The 15,760-nt window shown below is 40.6% G+C and overlaps 1 protein-coding gene across 1 annotated transcript in view; it reads left to right on the plus strand.

The window, feature by feature from the left end:
• The window catches only part of LOC126236874 (hydroxyacyl-coenzyme A dehydrogenase, mitochondrial-like), a 41,835-nt gene that overhangs the window by 12,832 nt on the left and 13,243 nt on the right, over positions 1-15,760 (plus strand). Inside the window, exons 3-5 of the mRNA XM_049946497.1 lie at positions 1,388-1,546; positions 1,690-1,827; positions 4,970-5,132. Of these exons, the coding sequence (XP_049802454.1) occupies positions 1,388-1,546; positions 1,690-1,827; positions 4,970-5,132 (460 nt within the window). The remainder of the gene's footprint in view (positions 1-1,387; positions 1,547-1,689; positions 1,828-4,969; positions 5,133-15,760) is intronic.

A 15,760-nucleotide genomic window follows, 5' to 3' on the forward strand; every position in this document is an offset into this window, starting at 1 on the left:
TGTATTTATCTCTTGGTCTCCCTTTACAATTTTTGCCTCCACACTCATCTCCAATACAAAGTTGATGATTCCTTGATGTCTCAGAAGTAGCCTAACAACCAATATCTTCTTTTAGTGACACTATGCCTCAAATTTCTTTTTTCCCCTATTCTATTTAATATCTCCTCATTAGTTACACAATCAACCCATTTCCTAATTTTCAGCATTCTTCTGTAGCACCACATTTCAAAATCTTCTAATCCCTTCTTGTCTCAGCTGCTTATATTCCACATTTCACTTCTGTACAAGGCTACACTTAAGATAGATACTTCCAGAAAAAAAATCCTAACACTTAAATTGATATTAGATTCAGGAATGCTTTTCTTGCTATTGCCATTGTGCACTTTAAATTCTCTCTGCTCAGTTATTTTGCTGCAAAAATAGTAAAAATTCATTTACTACTTTTAGTATCACGTTTACTAATCCAGTTCCTCCAGTATCGACTGATTTTATTTGACTGCATTTCAGTACTCTTGTTTTACTTTGTTTGGTCACCTTATAATCCCCATTCCATCCAAATGCTCTTCCAAGCCCTGTGCTGACTGAAAGGATTGTAATGTCATCAGCAAACCTCAAAGTTTTTATTTCTTCTTCCTGAAGTTTAATTCCTTCTCCAAATGTTTCCTTTGCTGCTTGCTCAACCATTCAATACCATCAGGGACTGACTACAGCCCTGCCTCATTCCATTATCAACCACTGCTTCCCTTTCATGCCATTTGACTCACATAAATTCCATCCACCATATAAATTGTAAACAACCTTTTTCTCCCTGTATTTCACCGCTGCTACCTTTATAATTTCAAGGAATGTATTTGGGTCAACATCGTCAAAAGCTTTTTCTAAATTTACAAGTGCTATAAATGTAGGGTTGCCATTCCTTAACCCTTCTAAGAGAAGTTGTAGGACCAATATCGCCTCACATGTTCCTACATTTCTCCAGAACCCAAACTGATCTTCCCTGAGTTCAGATTCTACCAGTTTTTCCCATCATCTGTAATTCATGTCAGTATTTTGCAAACATGACTTATTAAACTTCACTAGTTCCCACTATATCTTCAATTTTTCTAGTCTACCTCCCTGATTGAGGGACTTAACATTCCACTCTCTAACCCATAGAATGGCAAACACGGTTTCTTGCAATAGTATTAAAAATTATGAGGTGCCACATTACAAAAATGTGAAAAAAGTGAAAAAGACCACACATCAATAAAATTGCATGGTATAAAATATTTATTAGTTGTTAGTCTAGGCAAGATAAAGAGCTTAAAGTTAAATAATGTAAAACTGCTAATTTTCATTTAATTTTTTAAGTCTGAGGAAACTCTTAAGCTGAAAATTTTGGTTTTAGGATAATCCATCAGAAGCTGAGAAATTCATCAGCACGACCCTTGGTAGGATAAAGACATCAGTGGATCTTCAAGGTGCTGTGAAAAACACAGATCTTGTTGTAGAAGCTATTGTGGAAAATTTAGGGGCAAAACATAAACTTTTTTCAAGCATTGACAGTGTAAGTATTTGTCACTAAATTAGCAAATTCCACTATTAAAAACGACTTATTAATGTTATGCTGCAAGGCAAAGATAAATGCTCTCTCTCCATAGTTTGTTTTTTCTGTGATGCTATGTTCCCTAAAACTGGTTTAAATTACAGGTAGCCCCACAGCATACAATATTTGCATCTAATACATCATCACTGCCTATTGGAGACATTGCCTCTGTCACAAAAAGGAAAGACAGATTTGGAGGTCTCCACTTCTTTAATCCAGTACCAGTAATGAAGCTTCTAGAGGTAATTATTATTATAAAAATAAAGATGTGAGTGAATACAGAGAGAGTGTATGTAGGGGCGGGGTGGGGAGAGCTGTCACTCCCTTGAATGGTCCTCAGTAGCAGGGAATGAGCAGAGCAGAGGCTCATTGTTGAAGAAAACAACAGCTGCAGGCATTTGATGAAAAAGAACAAAGGGACTTTCCCACCATGTGTTGGGGTATAGTTTACATGCCACAAAGATAAATGTTTTCTGTGGGCATGTTATTTCTTTTGTAATGGCATCAGAATTTTACTTATATCAGAAAGATGTGGTAGCTCAGTAGATTGGAGCCAAACTACAATTGCAAAGGTTTAGGGTTCAGTGTATTGTCAGCCATAGAATTTTTTTTGTTACTTATCGCCTCTTTCACCTCTGGAAATGTATCGAAAACTTCTGACTGAAAGAGAGGGCACTCAGATTGATCCACTAATTTCAATTTCCCATGCTTCCTGTCCAGGCAGATGAACCATGACCAAAATTTCAGTTCTCTCCGCAGTGTGACAGCAATAGCCCAGACACACGAGAGACTCTGTTTATGTGCCTCCATTACCAACAACAGTGAAAGAACTGAGGCATTGCATACCAGCAACAGTGGAAGCTGTAAGTTAGACATGCTCACTGCAGTGTGGGAACAATTTGAATACCACATTGACATATGCTGTTCATCTCAAGGGGGGCGTATTGAAAACTGTTATAACAGAGAGAGTAAATTTTGCACGTAACAAGTTTATAATAAACTGTTACACAGAAAGTATTCAGTTAAGCAAATCAGAGGCAATTGGCAAGAAGGGAATTCAGACAGAGGTGAAAATATAAATACTTGGTAGACAGAAAACAAAATTAATAGAAACTAGTCATGGCTTCCCCATTACACTTTTGATGGTTATTTCTACTTATTTTGAGTCTGTCATTCATTCCCTCATTATCACACTGCCCAGTCACATTAATGTGACCACCTTTTGCAGTGCGAACCACTGAGAAATGGGCAACAAGATAGCCTATGAGGTTCTGGAAGGTACCGACTGGGATGTGGAACTATGCCGACTCCACTGCCGTGGCCAACTGTGCTAGGTTTCTCAGTTGAGGATCCATGGCGCAAGCAGCCTGATTGAGGTGGACTGGGTTTAAATCTGGGGAGCTTCATATTTTTGCAGCGCAAAGACTGATCCAGAAAATTTTGGATGTGCAGCCGCATAAATTCGACTTCTTCTAATATTTCGGCTAAATGCCATCCTGCCATCTTCAGAGTGAGCCGAGGTGACTGAGTCATCTCAGCTTACTCTGAGGATGGCTGGACGGTATCCAGCTGAAATATTAGAAGAAGTAGAAGTCAAATTTATGCAGCTGCGCCCGAAATTTTATGAAAAATCTGGGGAGTTTGGTGTCAGATGTAAAATTAAACACCTTTCAGTGGTCAATTTTCAACCTTATTTTATTGGACAACCAGTTTCAGGTTTTACTATGCCGTCTTCAGGCCCCTGACTGACGTTTAGGAATAATCTACCTCGCTTGTGATCAAAACAGGGGTCAGCAATACTGGCACACTGTAACAAATATCTACTAATAACAATATTGCTGGCTCCTGTTTTGATCACAAGCGAGGTAGATTATTCCTAAATGTCGGTCAAGAGCCTGAAGATGGCATAGTAAAATGCTGAAACTGGTTGCCCAATAAAATAAGGTTGAAAATTGACAATTGAAAGGTATTTAATTTGACATCCTCTACCGAACATCCGAATCCCGCAACCATCGCTAAAAAGATGGACATACAGAGACAAGCTGGTGTTTGTTGAACCACGTGCATACTTCGTGGGCTATGTGACACTATGCATTGTCCTGATGGCAGAAGAAATCATGCTGAGGAAAAACTCACTGCATATAGGAATGAACATGGTCCCCAAACAGAGATGCATACATGTGTTGATGCGCTGTGCCTTCCAAAATGACGAGATCACTCAAGGAATGCCATGACAACATTCCCCAGACATAACTTTCCCTGTTCTGATCTGGACACTTCCAACGATTGGTGCAGGATGTTGTCATCTGTCCAGTAGAGCGTAAAATGTGATTCATCTGAAAAGGCCACCTGTCACCACTCAGTGGTTGTCCAGTTGCAAATTCCAGCCTCTGTTGCTGATGAACAATGATTAGCAGGGGTCATGAACCAGACACTTGCTGTGGAAGCCCATATGCAAAGTGTTAGCTGAAGGGTCACTGTTAGCATCCCCTTGGTTCATCTGGATGATAAGTTGCTTAACAGATGCACACCTATTTGCCCATACACATCTCCACAGCCATTGTTCATCCTTGTCTTCCATGGCCCATTGTGCACCACATTTGCTTCATTGCTGGTTTTGGATAGAGCCATTTATCCATGCACAGTATACTTTAACCATGGCAGTATGCAAACCTCAAATGCCAGTGATCATGCCCTTTGAACGTCAGACAGATATCCATGTTTCTGCATTATGACAACAACTGCACTGTTTTTACACATACCCCCCTCCCCCCAACATGCATTACATACCCTCCACTGCTAGGCTGCCAGGCTGCTAGGTTGTGAGTAGCAATTGCACATAGACATTGAACATAGGAGAAGCATCTTTAATGTAAGTGGGCCATGTAGTTGATTTAATTAAGTAGTTCCTACAGTTGCTAATTTCCTTTTGGCTGCTTATGTATTAAATGTTGGGACTAGACTTTAACTTTAGAGACTTGACAGATGCTACCTAACAGGTGAAGCTCTGAACAGAATATACAGCTATTCTGCTGATCTTTTATCTGCCAGTTCATCTCCTCCGGCACCCACCCACTTCTGCTTCTGTTACTGTTTGATGGCTGACTGTTAAACATATTCTCCAGGTGTGTCTACGGTGTTGATAATATGTTTATCATGTTGATGTGAATTAATGTATTTACTTGTCTCTTAGAAGATAAACAGCGATTTTGTTTTTTGCCAACTGTGTTTTAACTCTGTCGGGTAAAATTCACATGCCAAACAAAATAGTCTGTTGTCTGTAATTCTATATATATATATGTATTGCTCCTTGCTATGTACTTGTTTCTTAAAATTTTTCTCATAATGCTTGTTTTGAATCTTCATTCTTTTTTGACCATGAAGGTTGTTCGTATACCAGAAACGTCTGATGATACTTATAACAAAATGATGGAATGGGGTAAAGCTCTTGGCAAAACAACTGTGACCTGTAAGGATACACCAGGATTCATTGTCAACAGGCTGTTAGTGCCTTACATTGCAGAATCAATCCGTATGCTGGAGAGAGGTAAGTAAATACATAGTTTGAAAGAATTCTGATATTTGTACTGCAGTATTGTTTAAATATAAGTCTGCCTGTCTTTAACCACTTTTAATTTATTTTGCAATTTTGACAAAAAATATTTGCACTGGTTTTTACACTTGTTGAGGTGTATAAAACCACATTTAATGTGAAATATTACATTTTGTAATATGTATTATTTAAAAATCTTTTGAATGTTGTTTAACACCATTCATATTCATCAAATTATTTAAGCAAAAAACTGGTTCACACATCACAATTTAGAGTTTACAAGGCTATGCACAGCATTTTTTTTTATCGAAAATTCAACTCTATTAGTAAAAATATGTGAAATGTGTCAATATGGAAATTTCAAATATTTAAGTTTACATTTAACATGTGTGTATATTGAATATTCTCCTTATGAAACATTATGAAGTATTATTCTTTCCCATGAAAGATGGAAATACTTATTTACAGTGAATCGTAGATGCACTTTACACTTGAACCAACCAATTTTTGTAGTGAACTTGATGCACACTTTCTTCTAAACCATATTTTCAGTTTTCAGAACCATCCAAACCCTTGTCCATAATTGGAGCTACATGTACAATTGTTTTTGCTGAAGAAGTTCTTGGTAGCATTCCGGAACTTGGTCTTCCACTCTTTTGAAAAGCTGATTTCCTCGACTTCCCCACATGCAATAGACATACAACAATACTAGCTTTAGGCTGCGTGAGTGGAATCTTTGTAGTTTCCCCACATTAGATCATATGGCATTAACGGAGTAGCCGTTCACTGACAATGGTTACAGGCAGACACAGTAGACAATGGGTATGTACTCTCCTGGGGGCTCACCACTCTGTGGCGAGTTCATACTTGGCTACCACAGGGCTCAGCCTTTACAGCACCCTTCTCTGCTGCATGTCTATCCTCCTCCTATTCTTTCTCCCCTCCCTCGGGGAACATGTCTTGGATTGTTTCGGTAATGTGTTCCGAAGTTTCAATAGCTCGGCATCTAAACTGTCCCTTACCTGTTTCTTCTTCTTTCTTCATTCTCCATGTCTTCCGTTCCTCCACTTCAGTGTTTCAGGTTTCTCTTTGTTTCTTCTTGCTCCCTGTGTGCTCCTGAAGGTCAGCACACATGTTTGACACATAACAGATGACTGGTAATGCATAATTCCCAGTGTCGGATTGACAGGTAGGGTTTGCACGTACTCCCTGACACAGACCAGGTCCAGGGAGTGGTGATTGCCTGAGCTGTTATCTTCCCTTTTGCCAACTGGTCCTCGTGTCAGAAGTAAAGGAGGTGTAATCTAAGGTGTGAACAGTCACTTGAGGTGGGTAAGCTCCCCTCTAAGGTGGGTCCCAGTTGGAAGGAGCACACCATCGGAGATGCTGGCTATCGGGGGATTTTTTTGCAATTAGCTAGTCACCATCTCAGTCTATGTTTGCTAGATGTAAATGAAATGAGGCTAAGGATTCAAAAACTCTCCCATCTGCAATTCGGTTCCTCTTGCTCCCATGTACCGAAGGAGGTCAGTCCTTAGCTACGGTTAAACAGCCAGATATGTTGCTTTCAGTTGAGATGCTCACGAGGGCAATTGTCCGCCTCCTTCCCCCTACTGTATCAGTTGTAATGGCGACCATGCCACCTCGTCCCATGAGTGTCCTGTAATCTCGATGAGTGGGCCATCCAGGAGATCGGGATGACGGAAAAAGTACCCTACCCCGTAGCTTACAAGTTGTTGACTAGTCAAAAGGCCTGTATTTTACCATCTGACATTTATAGTATCATTCTTGCTATGCCTCGCTTCATGAAGGACATGGCCATGCAGACTTGTGACCTCCAATTCAGTATTGAAGATGTGAAGTTGCCTAACATCATGCCAGCATCCCCATCTCCTCCTACAGCTGCAGAACAAGCCACCAAATTCTTCGTCGCTGGTGGAAAAATCAACTGCTACACAACCAGCAGACCGGAAAGGACAAAAGGAATACTCCCACAAAGACTTCCTGCATTCCTCCAGCCAACAAACATCTGAGCCTTCATCTGCCAACTGCAAAAGCTCCAAGAAATCAAATGAAGGCAAACGGTCTTCTCCTTCTCCGAATTGGAGATCCTCTTCAACAGTGTCGCCGCGTTTTAACCTCATCCGGCCAACCACCAGTTCACCAGTGCACACTGCCAACCATTTTTCGTTTACTAGTTCTTTTAACAGTTTCACTTCCTCTCCCATCGTGTGGGGCAACCCCCTTCGGCTCTCAGGAACCAAGGTCCATTTGCCGATCTCCGGCCTGACCATAGAAGATGATGTCATTGTGGACCCTATTGCTATCTCCAACACTTTTGGTCACTGTTTGCAGAGATTTCGATCTCCACCAAGTATCACCCTGCCTCCCTCACTAGGAAACAATTGGAGGTGGCGTGGGTGACATCCTTCTCCTCTCAGAATTGCGAATGCTACAATACTGTCTATACTGTAAGGGAGCTAGACCATTCTCTCAACTCATCCTGATCTTCTGCCCTACAACTGGACCTTCCTCTTGCAGGCAAGCACTTTCTCCTTCATACGTACAATCACATTTGGACAGATGGCACATGTCTCAGAAGCTGGTGTGAAACCACTGTCATACCCATACCTAACTCCAGTAAGGACAAACACCTTCCTTCCAGCTATCACCCCATTTGTCTCACCGGCTGTGTTTGAAAGGTGATGGAAAATATGATTCATAGCCGGCTGATACGGTGGCTTGAGTCTCACAATCAACTAGCCTCTGCGTAATGTGGATTTCAAGCACACTGTTCTGCAGTAGACCATGTCATCATTTTGTCAACCCAGGTCATGAATGGTTTTCTGAGGAAATACCAGACTCTGGCCATGTTTTATAATTTGGAGGAAGCCTACAACACCTGCTGGAGGACAGGTATCCTCCGTATTCTATACACTGGGGCTTCCGAGGCCAGCTGACCTATTTCCTTCAGGAATTTTTAAAAGACGTAGTTTTCAAGGTACATGTGGGTTTGGCCTTGTCGGATACCTTTTACCAGGAGAACGGGGTGCCCCAAGACTGTCCTGAGCGTTGTCCTCACTGCTGTAACCATTAACACTATTATGGACTGTCTCCTACGAGGCAGTTTCCGGCGCCCTTTTAATCACCGACTTCGCCATATATTGCAATTCTCCATTGACTTGTCTCCTTGAATAGCGTCTTCAGCAATGCCTTGATTGCCTTTAACCATGGAGCACAGGCAATGGCTTTCACTTTTCCTCTTACAAAACCATTTGTTTGAATTTCTAGCGGAACATTGGGTTTCTTCCGCCGTCTTTACCTCTTCCATTCGCTAAGACTATGAAATTCCTGGGGCATGCTTGACAGGAAACTTCATTGGTTCTCCTGCATTTCTTACCTGGCCGCCTGCTGTACATGGTCCCTCAATGTCCTACATGTCCTCAGCAGTACTTCCTGGGGAGTGGATTGGACCAGCCTCTTCTGTTTGTACCAATCCCTTGTCCATTTGAAACTAGACTATGGGTGTTTCATTTATGCATCTGCACATCCATCCCTCTTATGCCATCTTAACATGCTCTCCCATCATGGTATATGTTTGGCACCCATCCTGTGCCCTCTTTTTGATTACTCCCTTGACTGCCAGTATGGGGTGCGCCTTCTTTTCTGTTACCTCCCGGAGTTGGCTTTCAGCTACTGCTCCAGCAACTTAACTTCATGCTATCTGCCACATACCAGGTGGGTGTGAACTCTTCACTGCCTTGGCTTTGTGTGGCAGTCCATGTTCATCTTGAACTTCATTGGCTTCCCAGGGACATTACTCTGGATTCGATCTATTGCTGTACGTTTCTCAACCTTCCCATGCAACTTAGAGGTAGCATCTTCAAGTATATTGACGGCTCTGACATCATAGTTTTGGGTGTGCCTTTGTCATTGGCACTGACCATTTTCAGTATTGGCTTCCAGAGCACTGCTCCATTTTTACAGCAAAGCTCTTCACCCTCTATCAAGCCATGTAGTACATCTGGCAACATAGTCTTTTCAACTGTCATATGCTCTGATTCTCTCAATGCCCTTCAGAGCCTCTGGTTACACAGTCCATCCCTTAGTGCAACGGGTTCAAGAAAGCTTCCAATTGCTCGCTTGAGGGAGCCACTGTGATGTTTATATGGGTTCCCTGTCACGTCAGTCTGAGAGGGGAAATGCTGCTGATGCTGCTGTCCTCCTACCTCGCCCTGCTAGCTCTTTCATTCCTTCTGATGATCTCTGTGTTGCCGTATGTTGGCAGATGGTGTCACTTTGACACTCCACTGGTGTTCTCTTCCCGAGAACAAGCTCCGAGGAATTAAACCTCTCTCAGTGGCTTGGCTAACCTACTCTCATTGCAAGGAGATCAGTTTAGCTAGGTTGCTTATTGAGCACTGTCTTTTTATCCATTGCCATTTGTTAAGTGGTGATCCCCCACCAGTTTGTGTTAATTGTCATCAACCTTTGACAGTGCGCCATTTCCTAACTGAAAGTCCTTTTTTTAACCACTTACATTCCAATGTATGTTTGCTGTCTGAGTTATCGGCCGATTTGGCGAATGACACGTGGGCTGTCGACTGCATTTTACTTTTATCTGTCATAGCAATATGGTGGAGCACATTTAATCTTTGGTTCAGGGCCTTTGCTTTCTCTGTGGCGTATTTTGCAGACCCTCCTTTGATTTTAGCTCTCTTTCCTTCCGCTGAGTGAGCTTAACATGTAGTTGCTTTTAACTTATTATAAGTAAAATAGTGTTCTAAGACTGTGACATGGGCACTTACGACCTCTGTTATTTTTGCGCCCCAACACATCTGTAAGATCCACATTCCCCGCCCCCCACATATGTTTGTTATAAATATAGGATCTTCATGTTGCTCTGGGCTCAATCTGTTTTCAAACAGCATTTTCCCATTCTACCTGTACTAATTGTGCCACAGAATTCAATGCCCCTTTCTTTGAAAGCAACTGCTAGTGGTATAGATGAAAACAAACTATCTGTTAAGCACTCTGAAATGTTGTTTCCCTGGCAATGTTTTGATCAATGCCAAAACATTATTCCCAGACAAACCTAACCCTCTGTCACTGCAGGTGTTTTTGCCAACATAAATTTCAAAATCCTGTCTCATGCCGGGAGCACCAGCCCACATAAGATAGCTTGGTATTCTTCTGGGGAGGGGGGGGGGGGGGGGGGGACTGACTGACTGCAACGTGCAGTGATGACTGAAATGTTGACAAACAGACAAAAATGGACAAATCTTGAAGAGTCTTTTTTGATTACTAATAGCTTCAGGCAGTGTTGATTATTGGCCATGTGAAAATACCATACTGAATGGAAGAACAGATTTCTGCTCATCATATCAGTGATTGACAGATATCTGCTGTTATTTGACCAGTTTAAATGAACGGTAGACATTTTCATTATGCCTGTGTGCAGTAAAACACCAACAAACTGTTCCAGTTCATTGTTGTTTATTTGCAAAGAAACTGAATCTTTCAATAAAGCATGGACGTTGGATTGCTCAGCAATAAGTTCAAATACATTGTCATTTAGACATGCTTTATAATACTGCAAAGGCATCATTTTCTCTACTGTTGGAGGTTGAAGTGATGCTTGCCATTCTTGTCTCTTCAACCACAAAATCAGTTTTTCGAAATTTATAGTCAGTATGCTAACATCTGTGTTTCACTTGCTGCAGCTACTTCTGTAGCTCATGTGTAGATAGTGCTTCTTCATTTGTGTCATGGTTGCTTGCGTCTGGTTCTGGCTGAGATTCTATAACATTATCATGTCTGAATAAATCATCCTGAAATCTAAATAAATCAACATCTATGTTATATAATTACACTTATGTGCACATACTTTATCAATATTATTACTTCTGTTACTGATCTGTACATTTAGAATTTCATATTCTGTCTCTTGCCCCTCCCTAAGTGGCAAAATTTCAGCCCCTTCTTCCTTTTCTACTACGAGAGTAAAATTCATGAAGGCTACTTCTCAAAGAGCTTGATACTTCATGTACAGAGAGGTCCAGAAAAATGTAGACAGTCTTTTGATAGTTCGATATTAATGGAACAAAATGATATACCGTTAAAATTCCTGCACGGGGAAAGATCATTTTATGTATTCAAAATTGACCCCCATTAGCAACGAAACAATGTTGATGTCACTGAACTGGTGATCACTGTATGGCTGTCAGGGTTGCCAGTGTGACAGCCACACAGGACACCTCGATGGTTTCTTGTAGCTTGTTCAGTATAGCTGACTTCGGTTGGTAAACTTCACTTTTCAAACCCCCACCCCTACATAGGTAGAAGTCAAGAGGTGTAAGGTGTGGAGACCGTGGTGTGCACTCAACAGCTCCTCTTCAACCTATTCATTGTTCACGTAGATTTTCATCCAATTAGGCTCTCACATCTCCGTGGTAGTGATGCAGAGCACCAACTTGTTGTTTGTAAAATTTTTCATTTCCAAAGACCTCTCGGATGGCAAGTAAAATGGATGTTTGCATCAAATGAAGATACACCTCACCAGTTACAGTCACTTCAGACTGTGTACTGACAGATCACACCACACATTAACACTTAGATTAACATGTTTGTCACATGAAAGTGAGGATTTTCAGGAGCCCAGTACAAGCTGTTGTGGCAGTTTACACTACCATTCAATTTGAATTGCACTTCGTCAGACCAAATAACCATCCCTACAAACTGTTCCTCTCACGAAGCATGCCTTCAAACCACTCGCAGAACTCCATCCTTCAATCCGCGTTGTCCTCATTCACAGAATGCAGCAGTCTTGGAATGTACACTTTACACTTTGCAGCCTTCAGAATTCATTGTACACCTACTGGTTTATCCCACTTTCATGTGCACCCTGCTTTGCAAAATTTTGAGGTGGCCTTGTAAAATGCTGCAATGCAGCAGCACTGGAAGCTGGACTCATTGATGTTTCTGGTCGGCCAGACCTTTTCGTATGCATATCCTGAACAGTACCATCAGCTTCAAATGTCCGCCCTTGGTAGCTGAGCGGTAAGCGCGACAGACTGTCAATCCTAAGGGTCCGGGTACGATTCCTGGCTGGGTCGGAGATTTTCTCCGCTCAGGGACTGGGTGTTGTGTTGTCCTAATCATCATTATTTCATCCCCACCGACACGCAAGTCACCGAAGTGGTGTCAAATCAAAAGACTTGCACCCAGCGAACGGTCTACCCGACTGGAGGCCCTAGTCACAAAACATTAAAAAAAAAAAAATCAGCTTCAAATTTATCTCGAATACAATAAATAGTTGTACATGTTGGTGACTGAGTTCCAAACACATTTATACCATTGCTGTTGTGGCTCCACAATGTTTTCGTACTTCCAGTACCACTTCAATACTAGCTTACATCGCTCAAATGACAACCTTTTTCTTCATTGCTGAACTGTCATCTGCTGGAAAATGCACGCCAAGATCTGTTGGGAAAACAATGGACTGTGCTACTACACAAAATTGCAACACTGTCATTTTTTTCCAAAGATGTTAACTATCAAAGAGTGTCAACATTTTTCTGGACCTGTCTGTATTTCGACAGTTTCTTCTTCAACTTCAGTATCTGGTATATCAGTATCGGGGACATCAATGCAAGCGCAAATTCATTGATCAAGTAAATTCATTGTAAATTCTAGGTCTTTGTTGGTCATAAAGCCAGACATAATGAAACTATGTTTGAAAACAGCTTAGTTTTATGATTTTACGCCTGAAGAGCAAAATTTCAAGCACCTTTATCAGTAGATTTGTAAAGCAAGGCACTGAATTATAGAATTTCCAGTCAACTCCACTGTTGCTTTGAAGCAGCATAAGATTTTTTGCACTGGAAATTATTTTGCAAGAAAAAATTATGATGTATTTAAGCAGTAAGGACTGTCACAACAATGAAAATTTTCACTGTAAACAAAAATGAGGGTGTGCTGAAAAGTAATACCTCTAAATTTTTTTATTCTGTACTGAATATCGACTGAAGTATTGCACGTCATGCGTATTAGTCGGTCGACTTTTGCACTTCACTGGTGCAAGTTGCTATCCTCCACTGCTACAGGGCTCCAAATTGTAGCATATAACATGGCAGTGTGTAATGTAACTATGTTGGTTCATGAGAAACAGTGTGCTTTAATGGATTTGCATGCCTCCAACTGAAATCCATTTAAAAATGGATGCTGTGTTTGGTGATTACTGTATCACATCAGTAATGTGCAACATTGGTTTGTTTATGCTCATAATGAAGGAAACAGTAGTGTTAACCTCAACATGTGTGGCAGAGCTTGGAGTGTTCCCAGAACTTGATGAAGCGGTGTAAGCAGAGGTGAGGTTGTGGCTCCATTACTAAAGACTAACATTCTGCAGTGACGGTGTCAGCAAACCTGTCTTTCATTGGGAGAAATTTGTTTGTCACCTGGGCGACCATGTTGAGAAATAAATTTGTGGACATCAAAAATAAAGATGTAGAATGTTAATAATGTTTGTTTTATTTAGAAAGCTGTGAGAGTTTTCACATAAAAATTTGGATACATTACATCAACACACAAACCCTTGTAAAAGTCATGTATTTTAGGGTATTTATATCATCGGTTCATCACAAAGAGGATTGCAGCAAATCATTGGTCGCAATAATTGTTTCCCACCTTCTGCTTGTAAGTTTCCTCTATCTTTTGTCTAGAACAATTACTACTGGTATGAGGTTTAAAGTAAACACAGTCAAAACCAGTTAAAATCAATCTCATGTGAACTATACTTATGAAAAGATGTTAGCTGTAAACAGTACTGGTAAAAAAAGATAAATTAAATACAATGATTATGGTTACATAGATGTCAATAACTTTCTATCAATAAGTAGCTCAAAGTGTCTTTTGTCTACCAAACAATATTTTCATTTAACAGGAGGGAAATTACAGTTGCGAAAGTATCAAGCTGTGGTATAGCTATGTGTATTGTAATAAAACTTCAAATGATTACAGACATAATTCCATATTATATACTCTCCAAATCACACTGATTCATTAGGGTAACTAATTGTAATCAAGACATACGACGGGAGTTTGAAAAGTCAAAAATAAAAACTACTTACATGTTTGGGGTAAACCTTTTTTATTTTTTGACAGTCTCCTTTTAGATTTATACACTTCGTCCAACGCTGTTCTAATTTGTTGGTCCCTTCCAAATAATAGGAATTGTGTCTGCAAAATAGATATTAGTTACTGCAATCCCCTCCTCGTTTGAATAAAATCTTCATCCCGCCAACCATTTCTTCAAATTTGGGAACAAATAGCAGTCCGAGGGAGCCAAGTCTGGAGAACAGGGGGGATTTGAAATGAGTTGGAATCTTGTTTCCATTAATTTTGCAACCTCAACTGCTGAAGTGTGTGCTGGTGCATTGTCGTGATGGGAAAGGATGTCTTTGCAGTCCAATCGCTTGCATTTTTCTTACAGCTCGGTTTTCAAACGGTCCAATAACGATGAATAATATGCACCTGTAATAGTTTTCCCCTTTTCTAGATGGCCGATGAGGATTATCCCTTGTGAACCCCCGTCGCCATAATCTTTCCGGCCGAAGGACTGGTCTTCGCCTTTTCTAGTGCAGATTCTCCCTTGGTAACCCATTGTTTAGATTGTTGTTTGGTCTCGGGAGTATAGTAAGGTATCCATGTTTCATCCACAGTGACAAAACAATGCTTAAAGTCCTGCAGATTCTTCCTGAACAGCTGAAAACCATCCTTGCAACATTTCACACGATTCCGTTTTTGGTCAAATGTAAGAAATCGCGGAACCCATCTTGCAGATAGCTTTCTCACGTCCAAATGTTTATGCAAAATATTATGTACCCGTTCATTCAAGATGCCCACACCGCTAGTAATCTCACGCACCTTAACTCTTCTGTCATCCATCACCATATCATGGATATTATCAATGATTCCTGGAGTCATAACCTCCACAGGGCATCCAGAACGTTCAGCCTCACTTGTGCCCATATGGCAACTCCGAAAATTTTAAAGCCACTTCTAAACCGTTCTAATCAAAGGTGCAGAGTCACCGTAATGTTTATCAAGCTTCTCTTTAGTCTCCTTAGGCTTTTTGCCATTCATAAAGTAATGTTTAATCACCGCACGAAATTCTTCTTCATCCATTTTTTTGACAATCACTCAACTTCCTTGATTCACAACAATGCCAAACACAAAGAAATGACCAATATGGCTGAAACTTGGTGTGTGTTCTTTCCAAAGATTCTACTAACTAAACATGACCTCAGTACGCGCTGGTGATGCCATCTCTCAGACTTTACACTGACTTTTCAAATGCCCCTCGTAATTAATTGGAAAACTCTACTGTTGTAGCAAATAAAATTATTTCTGAGTAAATACGCTGTCACTTTAACTTTACTCATGCCATTAGTAGTTTTGAATGATTAACACATAATCATATGATTTGCAGTTTTTCATTATAGAACCATGAATTTGTATTTAACAGATTTCTGAGAGTATTTCATAATTAGATACATTATGTGATTTAAAGTATCCAGAAACCTGGCTGAAAATGACTTAAAAGTTCGTGGCGCCCTCCA

This window comes from Schistocerca nitens, chromosome 2, assembly GCF_023898315.1.
Source record: "Schistocerca nitens isolate TAMUIC-IGC-003100 chromosome 2, iqSchNite1.1, whole genome shotgun sequence".
In the NCBI taxonomy this organism is placed as follows: domain Eukaryota; kingdom Metazoa; phylum Arthropoda; class Insecta; order Orthoptera; family Acrididae; genus Schistocerca; species Schistocerca nitens.